Genomic DNA, 15469 nt, shown 5'->3' with positions numbered 1-15469 from the left:
TGTTAAAAAAGGTAATAAAAATAGGGTGAAAGTGCTGTACTGGTAACAAAACAATGCAGTTTTGTCTGAAAAAAATGTGAAGATATGACAAATAATAGTACAACTGTGCAAATTATTCCCCCCATGTATTTAAAAATAAAATCTACAAACATCATTTTATCCAAATGTTGTTTGTAGCTTTTTCTGTTAATTAAGTAAAAGAAAGCAGAAATAATACATATAGAAATTAACTTGAAAAAATGCAGATGGAAAAGTTCCAAAAAGTTGAGAAGTGAAATTTGTTTTGGTACAAAAAATTATTTCAAAATTTATATCAAAATTCATAATGCCATTGATGTTTATTACATGGATATATTATTATCATTATTATTATAGGCAACTCCAAGAAGTCCTTTAAACTCATTGAGATAGGTCCTAAACATCATGTCAAGAACTATCCAACGTTTGCTCAGTATCTTATCATACTTTGCTTTGAACGCATTCACAGTCATAGCACCCACAACAGACTCTGGCAACCTATTCCATTCATTCACTACTTTTCAATCAAAAAACCTTGTCCTAACACCCCTGCTAACTACTCTCTTACTCAGTTTCTGTGGATGGCCACTAGATCCCACCACCAAACCTGTTTGGAAAAAATTTCCTCTGAATTAATCTTATAAAACCCTTCAGTAATTTGTATATCTCAATCATATCAACTCCAAGAAGTCCTTTAAACTCATTGAGATAGGTCCTAAACATCATGTCAAGAACTATCCAACGTTTGCTCAGTATCTTATCATACTTTGCTTTGAACTCATTCACAGTCATAGCACCCACAACAGACTCTGGCAACCTATTCCATTCATTCACTACTTTCCAAAATTCACAAATCAAAAAACCTTGTCCTAACACCCCTGCTAACTACTCTCTTACTCAGTTTCTGTGGATGGCCACTAGATCCCACCACCAAACCTGTTTGGAAAAAATTTCCTCTGAATTAATCTTATAAAACCCTTCAGTAATTTGTATATCTCAATCATATCACCTCTTTTCCACCTATCAACCAGTTTCTGTAACCCACAAATCTTCAACCTGTTCTTGTAAGGTTCATTCCATAGACCTGCTGCAATGTTGGTCATTCACCTCTGGATCCTCTACAGAGGCAAGTGACCATTCTTTTTGTATACCTTCTATAGTTACACCCATGTGCTTGCATTGCCAAGTTTTTTTACATAAAAGATAAAATGTGTGATGAGTAGCTTAAATTCATATCAAAATCTTAAAAATAAATAAATGGGAACATCAGGCAATACATATGTAAACAAACACTTGGTTCTAAATATATGTATTGTCTTTTACAACTAGCATATTAAGAGGAAGTATAAACGCATTTTCACTAAAGGAATTGCATCGCTTGTTTTTTTAAAAGTTTTTTTTTTTTCAATATCATCACATATACCCAGAAGCATCTTTGAAAATGGAACATTGACAAATTCTATTTTCAAAACAAAAGTTTACCATACTAAAAGCCAAAATAGTATTACCAGAATTGTTGGGATATATGCTGCACCTGAGTAAGTAATATTTCGCCACTTCTAAATTCAACAATATTTGTTTTTTATAAACAGTGTTTTTATGGGTAAGATGAAATTTATTTTAATATTTAAAAATATGAGATATAACTTTTATGGTAGGAATATGAACACAGTATAGTTTTTGATAAACAGTGAATAGCTGTTGTAATAGATATGGTATGAAGGTCAGCAATAAAAAGACAAAGACAATGAAAATAGGCAGAATCATTGAAAATGTCAACTGTGTTGTGAATGGAGAACCTGTGGAACAAGTAAAACATTTCAGCTACTTAGGCACAATTTTTACTGAAGATGGTAAACTAAATATAGAAATAGACAACAGAATCAGCAAAGCTGGTATCGTGGGAAGTCAATTGAATAAATTCATATGGAATAAGAAAGAAATTAGTCGGGACACTAAATTAGCTGTATACAAGACTGTGTTCAAACCAATTTTAACTTATGGATCTGAGAGCTGGGTCAGAAGTAAAACACTTGACCAAAGACTAGAGACCGCAGATATGAGAGTCCTGAGAAAGATTAGAGGCGTGAACAGATGGCATCAATGGCAATATCATATTAAAAATGAGGATATTAGGAAAGAACTTGACATTGTCAGCATCCAGGAATGTGTTAGCAGAGCTAATCTCAGATGGTATGGTCACTTAAATAGAATGGGAGAGGAAAGATTAGCAAAACAAGCGTTCTCTGCCAGGTTGGCAGGAAAACGACCCAGAGGAAGACCAAGATATAGGTGGATTGATACGGTACAAAGTGCCTTAGACGATAGAAATATAAGATCTGATAATGTTGGAGTCTTGACAAGTAACAGACTGATTTGGAGGAAAATTGTAGATAGGAAGTTAGTAATGATGTAATTTTTTCATGTAGTACTGTCATATCCTGTACACCCCTTGAGGGTACATGGCAGGAATTTGATGATGATGATGATGTATAAACATAATAAAAAATAAATAAACAACAGAACAATGCAAATGACTTGGAAGAACCTTCTATCTGAATATGATGTCACATAGCCATTGACAAATAAACAAATGGTTATCAGAATATCATTTTGTTTACAAGTGTTTATGATATACTGCTTTATTAAACAAATATAATTTCTGAGAGTTTCAGTTTTATTTGCCTTCCAAACATGTTGCTCTTAGGCATCGCCTTTATTGCTTAATGAGTTACGATAGTGCTGAGTACTACATTTAACATAAAAAGTATAAACAAAATGAAAAATATTTCACAACCATCTTATACTTGTTGCAATATACTTTAATTGGAATACTGCTAATATAGAGAGGGAGAAAGTAAAAACAAATATTAAAAAAAAAGTGAAGGTTTGCGATTCTACTTACACAAAACAAAGGAATTATAGCCAATATCTGGGCAGAGTGCCTCCCTCTAGTGGCAATAAATGGAACTTAGCTACTCTGAACTTTGCAATTTGGTTATACGAGCCACTCAATTAATTGAGGTTTTGATAATATAGAGTTCACTGCATCTCCTAATGTAGTTGAAAGGATGCCAAACTTCAGTTAGAAAGATGATTCATATTTTATGTAGGACTTAAAGGTACTTCATAAGAGTGAGTTAACTAATGTTATATGGAAGTAGAAGGATTTTCCTCCCAGGAGCTGTATTCCTCATATTCAAATGTACAAATTCAAAATAGCTGTTGCATTTACTCATATCAAAATTTTCTTTGGGAAAAGGCAACATGGAACAGAAAAGAAAATAATTATTATTACTAAGAGAGACCTCCAGGAAGTCAGAGACTCATCGAGGGAGGCCACGTACTACACACACACACACACACACACACACACACACACCAACTATCATACTTATTCTTGAATTCATTCACACTGCTTGCACTCACAACATCCAATGGCAATCCATTCCAATCATGCACCACCCTATGAGAGAAAAATCTAGCCCTCACCCCCCTTTTTAGCAGCCTTCATTCTCAGCTTCCAAGGATACCCTCTTGTCCTATCCCCACCCTCCACAAATTGAAAAATTCCATCCATTGAAACAACCCTGTATGATCCTTTCAGAAATTTTTAAGTCTCAATCATATCATCCCTCTTTCTCTTGTCTGTTAGTGTCTGCAGTCTACAAATTCACAATCTGTCTTCATAATCAGCATTACACAATTCTGATATTATTTTTAACACTCTCCTTTGTACTCTCTCCAATATATCAGAATTACAACAGAAACCAGGAGACCAGACCTCTGCATAATAGTCCACGTGGGGTTTTATCAAGGCCTTGTAAAGAGGCAAAATGACATCCTTATCTTTACATGTGAATGTTCATTTCAGCATTGCAATTATCTTTCAATTGCAATGAGTTGTATTTGCAATCTTTACCACATGGCCCCCCTGAACTTCAACTTCCTATCTACTAACACTCCAAGATCCTTATCCTCATCAGTTTCTTCTAGCATAATCCCATCAGTATAATACAACATTGGATATCTAATCATGCCGAAGTGAATGACTACATTTACTGACATTGAACTAACACCCATTTTCCTTACTGACTAAACTTAATGTATGCATACTGGCATTTTGCCTGCTCAAGCTGTCATTATCAGAGGCACTTGAAATACAAATATTTTCATGCACAGCTAAGATAGAATGAAATTACCTTGAGAACAAGGGCAGTTGTGTGTAGAGGCCAGAATGGCATGCCAAAATTTCTATACGTTATCAGAGTTCTGTAGAATTCTAGCCACCTCCAAGAACATACTTCAGTAGTGAGATTCGTGTAGTAAATTGACTGTCTTCCAAATCATTATGTTGTTTTATCTGTTTTTGGATTGCCTATACCAACTCTTTTTGTGATATTATGCTGATTTTTTTTTTTTTTTTTCAAATTTAATTTTATCATTTAAGTGGGCCTCATTCACTTGCAGAACATTCTGTTCCATACTGTCCTATCTATTGAAGTGCAAAAAATAAATAAATCATAGCATAAAATTTATGTACAGTTTGGTAAAAGTAGTGTCATAAACTTTTACAATATCATCTTCTGTGCATGGCTTGTAGTGGATCTGCCAACTTATTGCAGTGGCTTAATATTGGAGCTACCATAATTATTCAGACAAGCATTCATGTTTGTCTGAATATGTCTGTACTATCAGCTTCATTTTTTTCTAGTATATTCATCACTTTTTTTTTCCATGTGCATAGGTCAGATATTAGCAAACCCAGTTTTCTCCTTTCCTTTTCATGGAGGTAGAAATTGGTATGTTATTTTCAGTCTCTGAGAGTAACACAAATCTTCAGGTGCATTATAGTTATTTTAATAATAAAGTTTAATGTCTGCCTGTCTGGTTGGCATATCCACTCTTCACTGAACAGACTGTCGATTCAAATTCCACCATAAACATTAATGTTTGTCTTAAGGTGGTAGATGAATTTCATCACCTCTTGAACTCATTTTCTTGAGTAAATATCATCTGTGGACAGTCATAGCTATAATTAAAATACAAACCAAATGAAAGTTATTGTTACATAAGTGTCATTCTACCTAATATTAGTAACCATGACTGAAATGATTTTCCAGCAGATAAACCAAGTCAAGAGAAATGAAGATCTAGTGTTGCATGTCATGGACAAGTTAATTCCTATAATATCTGGTTCCAGTGGGGGTATCACTGGGATTTTTTTGCACAATATTCACATCTTGAAGTATACTTTCTATAAATATATTTATCCTGTCATTTTATTTGTTATTACTAAAAAAATTTATTTTATTAATATTTTTCAAATTATTTTCAATTTGAAAAATTTGATTTCATCATCATCAAATTCCTGACATGTACCCTCAAGGGATGTACAGGATATGATAGTACTACATGAAAAATTTACATCATTACTAACTTCCTATCTACAATTTTCCACCCAGTCAGTCTATTACTTGTCAAGACTCCAACATTATCATTATCAGATCTTATATTTCTGTCGTCTAAGGCACATTGTACCGTATCAATCCACCTATATCTTGGTCTTCCTCTGAGTCGTTTTCCTGCCGACCTGGCAGAGAACACTTGTTTTGCTAATCTTTCCTCACCCATTCTGTTTAAGTGACCATACCACCTGGGGTTAGCTCTGCTAACGCACTCCTGGATGCCGACAGTGTCAAGTTCTTTCCTAATATCCTTGTTTTTAATATGATATTGCCATTGATGCCATCTGTTCACGCCTATAATCTTTCTCAGGACTCTCATATCTGCGGTCTCTAGTCTTTGGTCAAGTGTTTTACTTCTGACCCAGCTCTCAGATCCATAAGTTAAAACTGGTTTGAACACTGTCTTGTATACAGTTAATTTAGTGTTCTGACTAATTTCTCTCTTATTCCATATGAATTTATTCAATTGACTTCCTACCATACCAGCTTTGTTGATTCTGTTGTCTATTTCCATATTTAATTTACCCTCTTCACTAAAAATCGTGCCTAAGTAGCTGAAATTTTTACTTGTTCCACAGGTTCCCCGTTCACAACATAGTTGACATTTTCAACAATTCTAGCTATTTTCATTGTCTTTGTGTTTTTAATGCTGACATTCATACCATATCTATTACAACAGTTATTCAATTTAGTCAGGGAATCTTGCAAACTAGTAGCGGATTTATTCAGAAGTATAACATCATCCGCATAAAGCAAAGAGCTGACATTAACATATCCAATTTTAATATCAGGTTTAATACCACTTTAATTCATAATGTGATCCATATATATAATAAATTACAGAGGGGATAATGTACATCCTTGTCTCACACCAGATTTTACATTAAACCATCTTCCTGTACATCCTTCAATTCTAACTGCCGACTTACAACTCAAATTAAAGACTAAGTATTGCTTGATATAATGCCAAATTGACACCATATAACTGCAGCATATTGAATAGCTTCTCTCTTGGCACCTTATCATATGCCTTTTCCAAATCGACAAAGCTTAAATACAGATCTTTGTTATATTCCCATGCTTTCTCGACTATTTGTCGTAAAGTGAATATCTTCCTGTACATCCTTCAATTCTAACTGCCGACTTACAACTCAAATTAATTGTTTGGCCTGAATCCAACTTGTTCTTCACCAAGCTTTTCTTCCACAATTCTTCATAACTGTTTCTCAAGTATACTTGCATAAATCTTGCCAGGAACACTCAGTAAGGAAATACCTCTGTAATTTTCACATTCAATTCCCTTTTTATATATGGGCACTATTAGAGCTCTACTCCAATCATCGGGAATTCGTCCTTCTGTCCAGGCTTTCTGAACTATACATGTAGTGCAGCCACTGTAAGACTTTCATACCACCATACTTCAGCATTTCTGGTCGAATATCATCTACTCCTGCTGCCTTTCCACATTTCAAGCCTTTGATGGCTTTTTAAAACTTTCTTCAAGTATGGATATGTATTAATGACTGTATGCCTGTTGAGAGTTTTTTTACCAATGTGCTATCACTGCTTGTGTCATTTAGCAATTTTTCGAAGTAATTACTCCATACTTCAAGGATATCTTTTTCTCCCGTTTTCATGTCACCTTTATCATCTCTAACTCCTTTTACAGCTCTCTTTCCTTCATTTCTAAGCTTCTTCAACAACCTCCAGAATATCTTACCACCTTCTTGATATTTATTTTCTATGTTCTTGCCAAAGTCCTCCCATGACTTTTGTTTAGCTAGTTTTACGCAGTGTTTAGCATATTTGAGTTATCTGACTTATTTGCCACGAAATTTTGATAGGCTTTCTTCTTTTCCTTCACTGCCTCTTTTGACTTTCTGTGTCCACCATGGAGTCCTGATTTTTCTATCCTTGCAGACAACCTCACCACATTCCTCTCTGGCTGAATCAATCCGGGTTTTCTTCAAGGCTTGCCATTGAATCTCCAAGGTTTGGTTGCTGTTCTCAAACTCTTTCATTTTTTCTTCGATAATCTTTGTATATGTTAGTCTACAATTCACATCTGAGAGCTGCTCAACTTTTATTCGCTTTAAAACTTTCTTACATGTTATTCTTTTCAATATGAAATTCACTTTTATCCTGCTCAAGACTAAATAGTGATCACTTCCAATTTCAAATCCTCTGTATGCTCTGGTGTCCTGCATCAGGGAGAAAGCATCGCTATCAACAATAACATAGTGTTGGATCGTCCTTCCTGTCTTTTGATCTGCCCATCTTGTTTTAACGTTCTTATTAAGGTTAATTAATTGTATGTTGATTACTAATCCAAATATAGGGAAATTTCTATTATACTGTGCCACCCTATATTCAGATTAGTCTATGCAAAATAGTGTAATCAAATATTAATTAACTTTAGCAGTCTAATGTTTATATATAGGCCGAATTTTACATTAACATTTGAGGTTCCCGCTAGGTCCGATAATTTTATGAACGGTGTAGTGGAAAAGAATCAGGCTAACAACAAATTGAAATCAATAAAACAAAACATTTAATGCAAGGTTATATAATATATACATAAGCATACTTTGGATACAATATAATGCAAAATTAACTCAGTTCAACTACACATAACATTCACTTAACTTTTGGTATTAAACACTGAGCTTCAAAATCTAATTTCTCCTTAATAAGCAAAGATAGTTCTAAAGTTCATTACCACTGAAATTCACAACAAATATTTTAACAATTGTATTCTTTATCTATCCCTTAGTCAGAAATCACATAGCTAAGTCAAGAGATAGCTATCACTTTAAGGGGCGAAGACTATTAATCTTCTAGCTTCGGCTAATTTCAGCATAAACACCACAGTTAATGTTAGGAGTTAACAGAAAGAGATAATTTCTTATAACTTCACTCTAAAATGCTATAAAGTACAACTGTTCTTACCGGAATAAATCTTTGCACATATTATTCACTGAGGCACACTTAAAACTTTAGATAATTATCACACTGGATCTACACATTTCAAAAGTAATCTTCTTTAAATTAGCTTAATCTTTAACTTCAGCACATCACAAATGCAGACACACTTGCACTAGAAAATTCACCTATTCCTCATATACTACTTTACAATAGAATCAGCTTTCATTTATCTTTCTTGAAAGCTCTGGAATACAACATTAACTTCGAAAATCTATATCAATATTCTGAGTTGTCAATTTACATTTCGGTCCTTTGTAATCTGATCACAGCACTTAATTCTTTGTACTACAGCCTCTTATTTAACTCCGTGCTGCCAATAAAGTAATTCCTCATCTCTATTGTACTGTTCTCAGTGCCATTACTGTGCTGAGTGCTCCAATTGTACTCAGTTCCTAGTTCCCTAGTTCTAGTGCTGATTCTGCCCACCAACTCCTGACCCACTCTCTTGTTTCTTCTCGCTTTCCCTTTATATATTTTCACTCCGTTTTCCCGACAAAACTTGTTCTCACCGTCTAGCTCATATCAATTCCATCTCGCGTCCATAACTCACACGCTACTACGCTGGCACTTTCTACTTTTAACTCCGTCTCCATGCCAACAATTACAGCAGTGCATAAGCATTACATAACATTATACTTTTACATACAGAAATAAAATAAAAGATATTTTTCAATTCAAATAATATATAATTAAATATGATGAACACAAATTCTTCTACTATTAATATAGGAATAAATAAAATAATTTGAACGTTATTTTTATACAGAGTCCTTTCCATTATTAATACATATCCTAGATTAAATAATTAAATAAAAAAAAACTCAAAGGTAATTATATGAATAATAGTTTATAACAAGAGATTTACATTAAATAATATCTCCAAATGTAGCCTTTGATATGGTGGATTATGTTGGATTCTGAAGGGAGTATTAATAATTTTAATTTCTTTTCATTCAGAATCCAACAATAGTCAATGACTTTTCTTATTTCTTGCCTCTTCTCTCCATGTGAATTTGTGCACATTTTTATTTTGGAACATGGTGTTAGTAATAACCAGTTCATGTCCTGAGCAGAAATCCAACAGGTATTTGCCATTATTATTAGCTTTGCACTTTTCTCCAAATTTTCCCAATATATTTTTATGTCTGACAATCATTTCCTACTCTGCTATTTAGATCCCCAACAAGGACCAACTTTTCCTTTTTCATGGTGTCAGCTGCTTTCTCTAAATCCTCAAAAAATTCTTCCACTTCTACCTTAGTAGAACCTTCTGTGGGACCATAGGCACAAATAAGTCTCATTGTCCAGTTCCCCATTCTCATATTTGCCCACATCACTCTACTTGAGACTGCCTTCCATTCAAGAAGATTAGCCTCGTATTTTGTGTTGAATACTATGGCTACTCCTTCTTTTCCTTGATTGTCATTGCCTGAATATAACATTTTGTATTTATTGCTCAGAAAGATCTCACCAGTTTTTGTCTTTTTTGTTTCAGTCACCCCTATTATGTCGATCTGGTACTTATCTAATTCCTCAGCTAGCTCCATTTCTTTGCCATTCGGGCTTCTTATGTTGATAGTACCGATCTTTAACTCTGGTGATGTTGAGTTGAGGTGTGTTTTCAGATTTGTTCCAGTAACTGACTTTTCGCTGTTCACCCTGGTTCCCTGGCAAAAACAATGGGGGCCTTGTTTAACCGGCGACGCCCCAGCCGGCATGAAATTTTGTCATGTTGTACCATCATTTTTTATTTTGGTTTAACCAATAAGAATACAATTTGGTCGGCTAAATCCCAAATTGGGATTTAGCCGACCAAATCCTCATTCGTTCAGTATCCAGGTAGATACCCAGCAGGGTGCACCACGAGAAAGTGAGGAGTGGACATTAGGTCAGAAGCCCTGGTCGGTTCTCCGCATTCCTTTAAAGGCTCTCTGGAGGTCTCCTCTCAGTTATACAGCTTTGACCCTTAAGCACCCCAAAAAAATTTGATTTGATTTAAATATTTTAAATTTTATATTTAATATATTTAATTTTTATATGACACATAATAAACAGCAAACATAATTTCCTTAAAAGTATGTATATTTTTATTGATTTTTAAATGGTTTACTTGACTAAGAGTTATTTGACAGAAAAATAGTAAGTTCTTCCAACTGGAAATGGGATATATAAATTTATAGAATTACTTTAAACAACCTTAATATTAATTATCGTAGACAGGCTTATACGTTGGTTATGCATTATTAAAACACTTAAGGAATTGAACAACATAGTTAAGGATATAAATTAAACTTGAATAAATATTTTCCGATATTTCGGCAACATCACGTTGCCATCTTCTAAAGGAACTTACAAAAAAAGTTACGTGCACGTAGGCACTACAACACAGAAACTGGGAATGAAGAGATGAAGCTATTGTTCTCCTAACAGTCCTGATGGTGTCCTCTAGCGGGCTAAGTAGGTGTTCTTGGCCGTTGGGCTGAAGGTCTGCTGATGTAGGCCTCCCAAATTTGGGGCAGTCGCATACAACCAAATTTGTTGAGGTTTGGAGAATTTCTTAGGGCTGAGGCTGATTCCATAAACAGTCTTTCAAATTTGTATTTGCTACGGTGTATCACTGTAGCTTTCTTCCACCGTATTCTGTGGCGTGTATCCAGAGCATGGTCCGCAAGCCCAGAATGACTGTACTTGTGAAAACGGATGTAGTCCTTGTGTTCCGAAATTCTGATATTCGCTGTCCTGCCTGTTTGGCCAAAGTAAGACAGTTTACAACTGCAAGGGACCTGGTATACACCAGGTAGGTCTAGGGGAAGTGGTTGGTCTTTAGTGGAGCTAATAAGGGATGCCAGTTTTCTGTAAGGTTTGGAACAGGAGGTCAGGTCATGGTTTTTTAAGATTTTGGTAATCTTTTCTGAGGTGCCTCGGATGTAGGGAATGGTGATGGATTTAGAGTAATCCTTGTTGTGGAGGGGATCTGTGGTTTGTAGGTTCTAATATTTTTTGGATTTTTTTGGGGGGGTAGCCATTGGCTGAGAAAGTGTTGAGGATGTGATTTAGTTCAGTGTTTAGGGCCAAGTCGTTTGAACAGATTAGTTTAGCCCTGTTGTATAGTGTTTTCACTACTCCATATTGTTGGGAGGGGGGGTGGGGGATTGTTGGTGAATGTATCTGCCTGTATAGGTGGGTTTTCTGTAAACTGAGAAAACCAAGGTTCCATTAGGCTGGCGGGTGACTTGTGTGTCTAGGAAAGGGAGGCTGTTGTTTTCCTCTTTTTCCAGAGTGAATTTGATCCTTCTTAACACACTTAAACAACCTGTTGGTTGTTTAAGTGTGTTAAGAAGGAGAGAAGTGTTTCAGAGCCATGTGGCCAAATAGCGAACACATCATCAACGTAGCGAAGCCATATGGTTGGTTTTTGTGGGGCAGAGGCTAAGGCTTTTTCTTCAAAGGTCTCCATAAAGAAATTGGCCAAGGGTTGGGAGAGTGGTGAACCCATGGCTGTCCCCTCTATTTGTTTGTCGAATTTTCCCTGCCAAACGAAATAGCCCGAGTTCATTGTGAACTGAAATAAGGCTGAGATATCGGGAGAAAATTTAGCTTGGATTAGCTCTAAAGTTTCCTTGAGTGGGACATTTGTAAATAAAGCGGAGACGTCAAAGCTGACCGTTATGTCAGTATGTTGGAGTGTAAGGTTTTCTATGCTGGCTTTGAAATGGGCTGTTTTTTATGTGTGATGGTGTGTTGCCAGTATAGTGTGTGAGCTCTTTGGCCAAATGTTTAGCTAATTTGTATGTGGGGGAATAAATGCCATCCACTATGGGACGTAATGGCATATTTTCTTTGTGTATTTTTGGGAGTCTGTAAATACAGGGGGGGGATATAGAGTTAAACGGCTTTAATCTGTTAGTAACTTCTACAGGCCAAGAAGTGACTCTCTTAAGGAGCCTGTGAAGTTTTCTAATTTGAGAGTTGGTAGGATTGTAATTGATAGGGAGGTAAGTGGCCCGATCTAATAGAAGAGCATTCGGCTTGCTTGTGTAGTCCTTTTGGTTAAGTACTAAAGTTGCATTTCCCTTATCCGCTTTGGTGATAACTAATTCTTTATTATTCTTCATTTCCTATAGAGCTTTATATTCCTTGTTGGATATGTTGGTTTTTGGTGGTCTTGCTTTGGAAAGGACACAGGCCACATCTAGTCTTACACTGTTGGCGACTTGATGTGGAAGGTGGCGGATTCCGCGTTCGATCTGGATCATAATATCCTCACTAGGTATTTTATTGGGAGCAATGGCGAATTTGTGTCCACGTGACAGTGCGTTGAGTGCTTCAGGCTTCAGGGTGACTGAAGAAAGGTTGATTACCGTGTTGGTAGCAGGTTTTGGAAAGACGGTAGAGTTCTTTTTTAATTTTTCGAATTTTTTCATCTGTCGGCCTCGTATTTTTTTAAATTCTTTTTCGGCAGCGGTACGTGAGACGTCATGTAAAATCGACCAAAGTTCGTGGTTTAAAGTGCATGAAAGCTCATCTTCGATGGCACGAATAGCTTTGTTAATGTCTGCTAAGAGCGACCGCGTGGCGGTGATTTGTTCACATAGCAACGCATAGCTAGTGCAGTTATATATTCGGAGAGCTTTTTGTGACACAAACCGGTACTTGAATTTTACACAGTTCGGGATTACTTTATTATCCCAGCAGCGTTTCAGGAACGCTAGACGATTTAATTGTCTAGACAGCTTCAATTTCAATTTACCGTATTGGCGGGCCTTCCGTGCGATTGTATCTCCGTGGATGATGTTGATTCTCATAGATACACCATAGCAAATACAAATTTGAAAGACTGTTTATGGAATCAGCCTCAGCCCTAAGAAATTCTCCAAACCTCAACAAATTTGGTTGTATGCGACTGCCCCAAATTTGGGAGGCCTACATCAGCAGACCTTCAGCCCAACGGCCAAGAACACCTACTTAGCCCGCTAGAGGACACCATCAGGACTGTTAGGAGAACAATAGCTTCATCTCTTCATTCCCAGTTTCTGTGTTGTAGTGCCTACGTGCACGTAACTTTTTTTGTAAGTTCCTTTAGAAGATGGCAACGTGACGTTGCCGAAATATCGGAATATTTATTAAAGTTTAATTTAATTTATATCCTTAACTACATTGTTCAATTCCTTAAGTGTTTTAATAAAACCTTAATATTAATAATTACTAATTCATAGACAGATTGGAGCTCATTAGTTCTTATTAACAGTATTTTATAAGTGTATGTTAAGAAAAAAATCCAATTAATAGAGCATTGTCTTTATTTTCTAGATGATCGGCCGTATTGAATTTGTCCACAACAAAAACTTCATCCACAGAGATATCAAGCCAGATAATTTTCTAATGGGTATAGGCAGACACTGTAATAAAGTAAGCTGAAGAGGTTGCCATACTTAATTTCTGTTTCTCATAAAGTTTCATTTAATTTTATTTAAATATAAAGAGCCAACAGGCTTCATTTCGGCGATATAAACATTAATTAAATTAAGGGGATATTAGATCCCACATTGTTAGATCAGAACTTTCCCCACCTTTGCAACGAGTTGCCCATGTTTGTACTACGTTCTAGGACTACTTGCATTCAGCTCACGCTAGTATTCGCCGATATTTTTATAGTTTTTTATACTATATACAGCATGAAACTCTCTGATTCCAATCTTTGAGTTTTTTATTCAGTTTTAAAACAATGTGGGATCTAATATCCCCTTAATTTAATTAACGTTTCATTTAATATTATTATAATATAGGTATCTCTATGCTGTCAGAAGTCTTACTGCAGGAGATCCACTAGCCATGATTTAATATCTCTCATACTTTTCCTTAAACTCATTCACTGATGAAGCACTAACCTTGGACACCCTACAAGCAAAAAATTACTCCTAATACCTTTGCTAACTACACTCTTACACAATTCAGTGGTTGATCCCTTGTTTCCCCCCTCTCTCTCTCTCTTTTCCCACCATGTACTGAAAAAATGTCAATCCTAAAAAAACTTTTTTAGTAATTTATATGCTTCTATCATGTCTCTCCTCTTTTTTGCCTTTTTTTTTTCTGGAGAGCATCTCTTAACAAAGCACTGTTTAACAGTGCTTTGTTAAGAGATGGTTATGTGAATTTCATTGATAATAGGTGTACTTGATAGACTGGTCAGTGAATACTGTTTGGCTCTTATTTGGTGCTTACACCTTTTATTATTGTTTATGGGATTGCTAAAGGATGAAAGCTAGATAACAGGTAAGAGACCTCTAAGATTTGGAAAGAAAGAAACTGTTTTTCAGACTCAAGTCCAAGTCTTAAAAAATTTACAAAAGTTATTTTATTTGATAACTAAAAGATTTGTATTTTGATAATAACAGCGGAACAATGCGCCCTTCAATTGGAAAAGACCTGGGTTCGATTCTCATTGTTACAAGGGAATCCTTATAGGATTTTTTCAATTGAAGGTGAGTTAGCTGATCTCATACGGAGGTAGCAGGGTTTTTTTCTCCTGGAAACTCAGGTTTTTCATCCCACATACAAATCAGCCTGCAGAACACAAGCAATTTACAGACAAAAAATACTGTTGTTGGTGTTGATGAGCAGTAGATAGCATTGATGATAGTAGTGTGGTAGTAGGAGAATTAAATAGTAGTGGAGAGGGTGAGATGTATTTAGTGAAGTAGAGTCCTCCTGCAGTGAGTCCTTGGACTTCCTGGAGGTGTCACATAATAATAATAATTTGATCATGAATAATTTAAATTTATAAATAAATTTTAATTGATGAAAATTTAATTTACACATTATTTATAGAAAGATTTTTCATTTGGTTATAAATTAAACTTTAGTTATACTTTATTTGCATTGATTATATTTTTTGGAGTTTGAGTTAAAATGGAATGGACTTTTGTATTTCTTTCAGGAAAAAGGAGTATGAAAAAAAGAGCTAACAATTTTAATTACTTTTTAATTTCTGTTTATAA

The 15469-nt window shown here is 35.3% G+C and overlaps 1 protein-coding gene across 1 annotated transcript in view; it reads left to right on the top strand.

Annotated features, from left to right (window-relative positions):
* Nucleotides 1–15469, top strand: part of LOC150106418 (casein kinase I-like) — a 144172-nt gene that overhangs the window by 47430 nt on the left and 81273 nt on the right. The window contains exon 4 of the mRNA XM_090392435.1: nucleotides 13782–13880. Within this exon, the coding sequence (XP_090248561.1) occupies nucleotides 13782–13880 (99 nt within the window). The remainder of the gene's footprint in view (nucleotides 1–13781; nucleotides 13881–15469) is intronic.

The sequence above is a fragment of the Typopeltis vanoorti genome, chromosome 5, assembly GCF_054136105.1.
Source record: "Typopeltis vanoorti isolate ZY-2024b chromosome 5, IOZ_Tvanoo_1.0, whole genome shotgun sequence".
Lineage (NCBI taxonomy): Eukaryota > Metazoa > Arthropoda > Arachnida > Uropygi > Thelyphonidae > Typopeltis > Typopeltis vanoorti.
The sequence above is the reverse complement of the archived record's forward strand: the minus strand, read 5'-3'. Positions and strand labels throughout refer to the sequence as shown.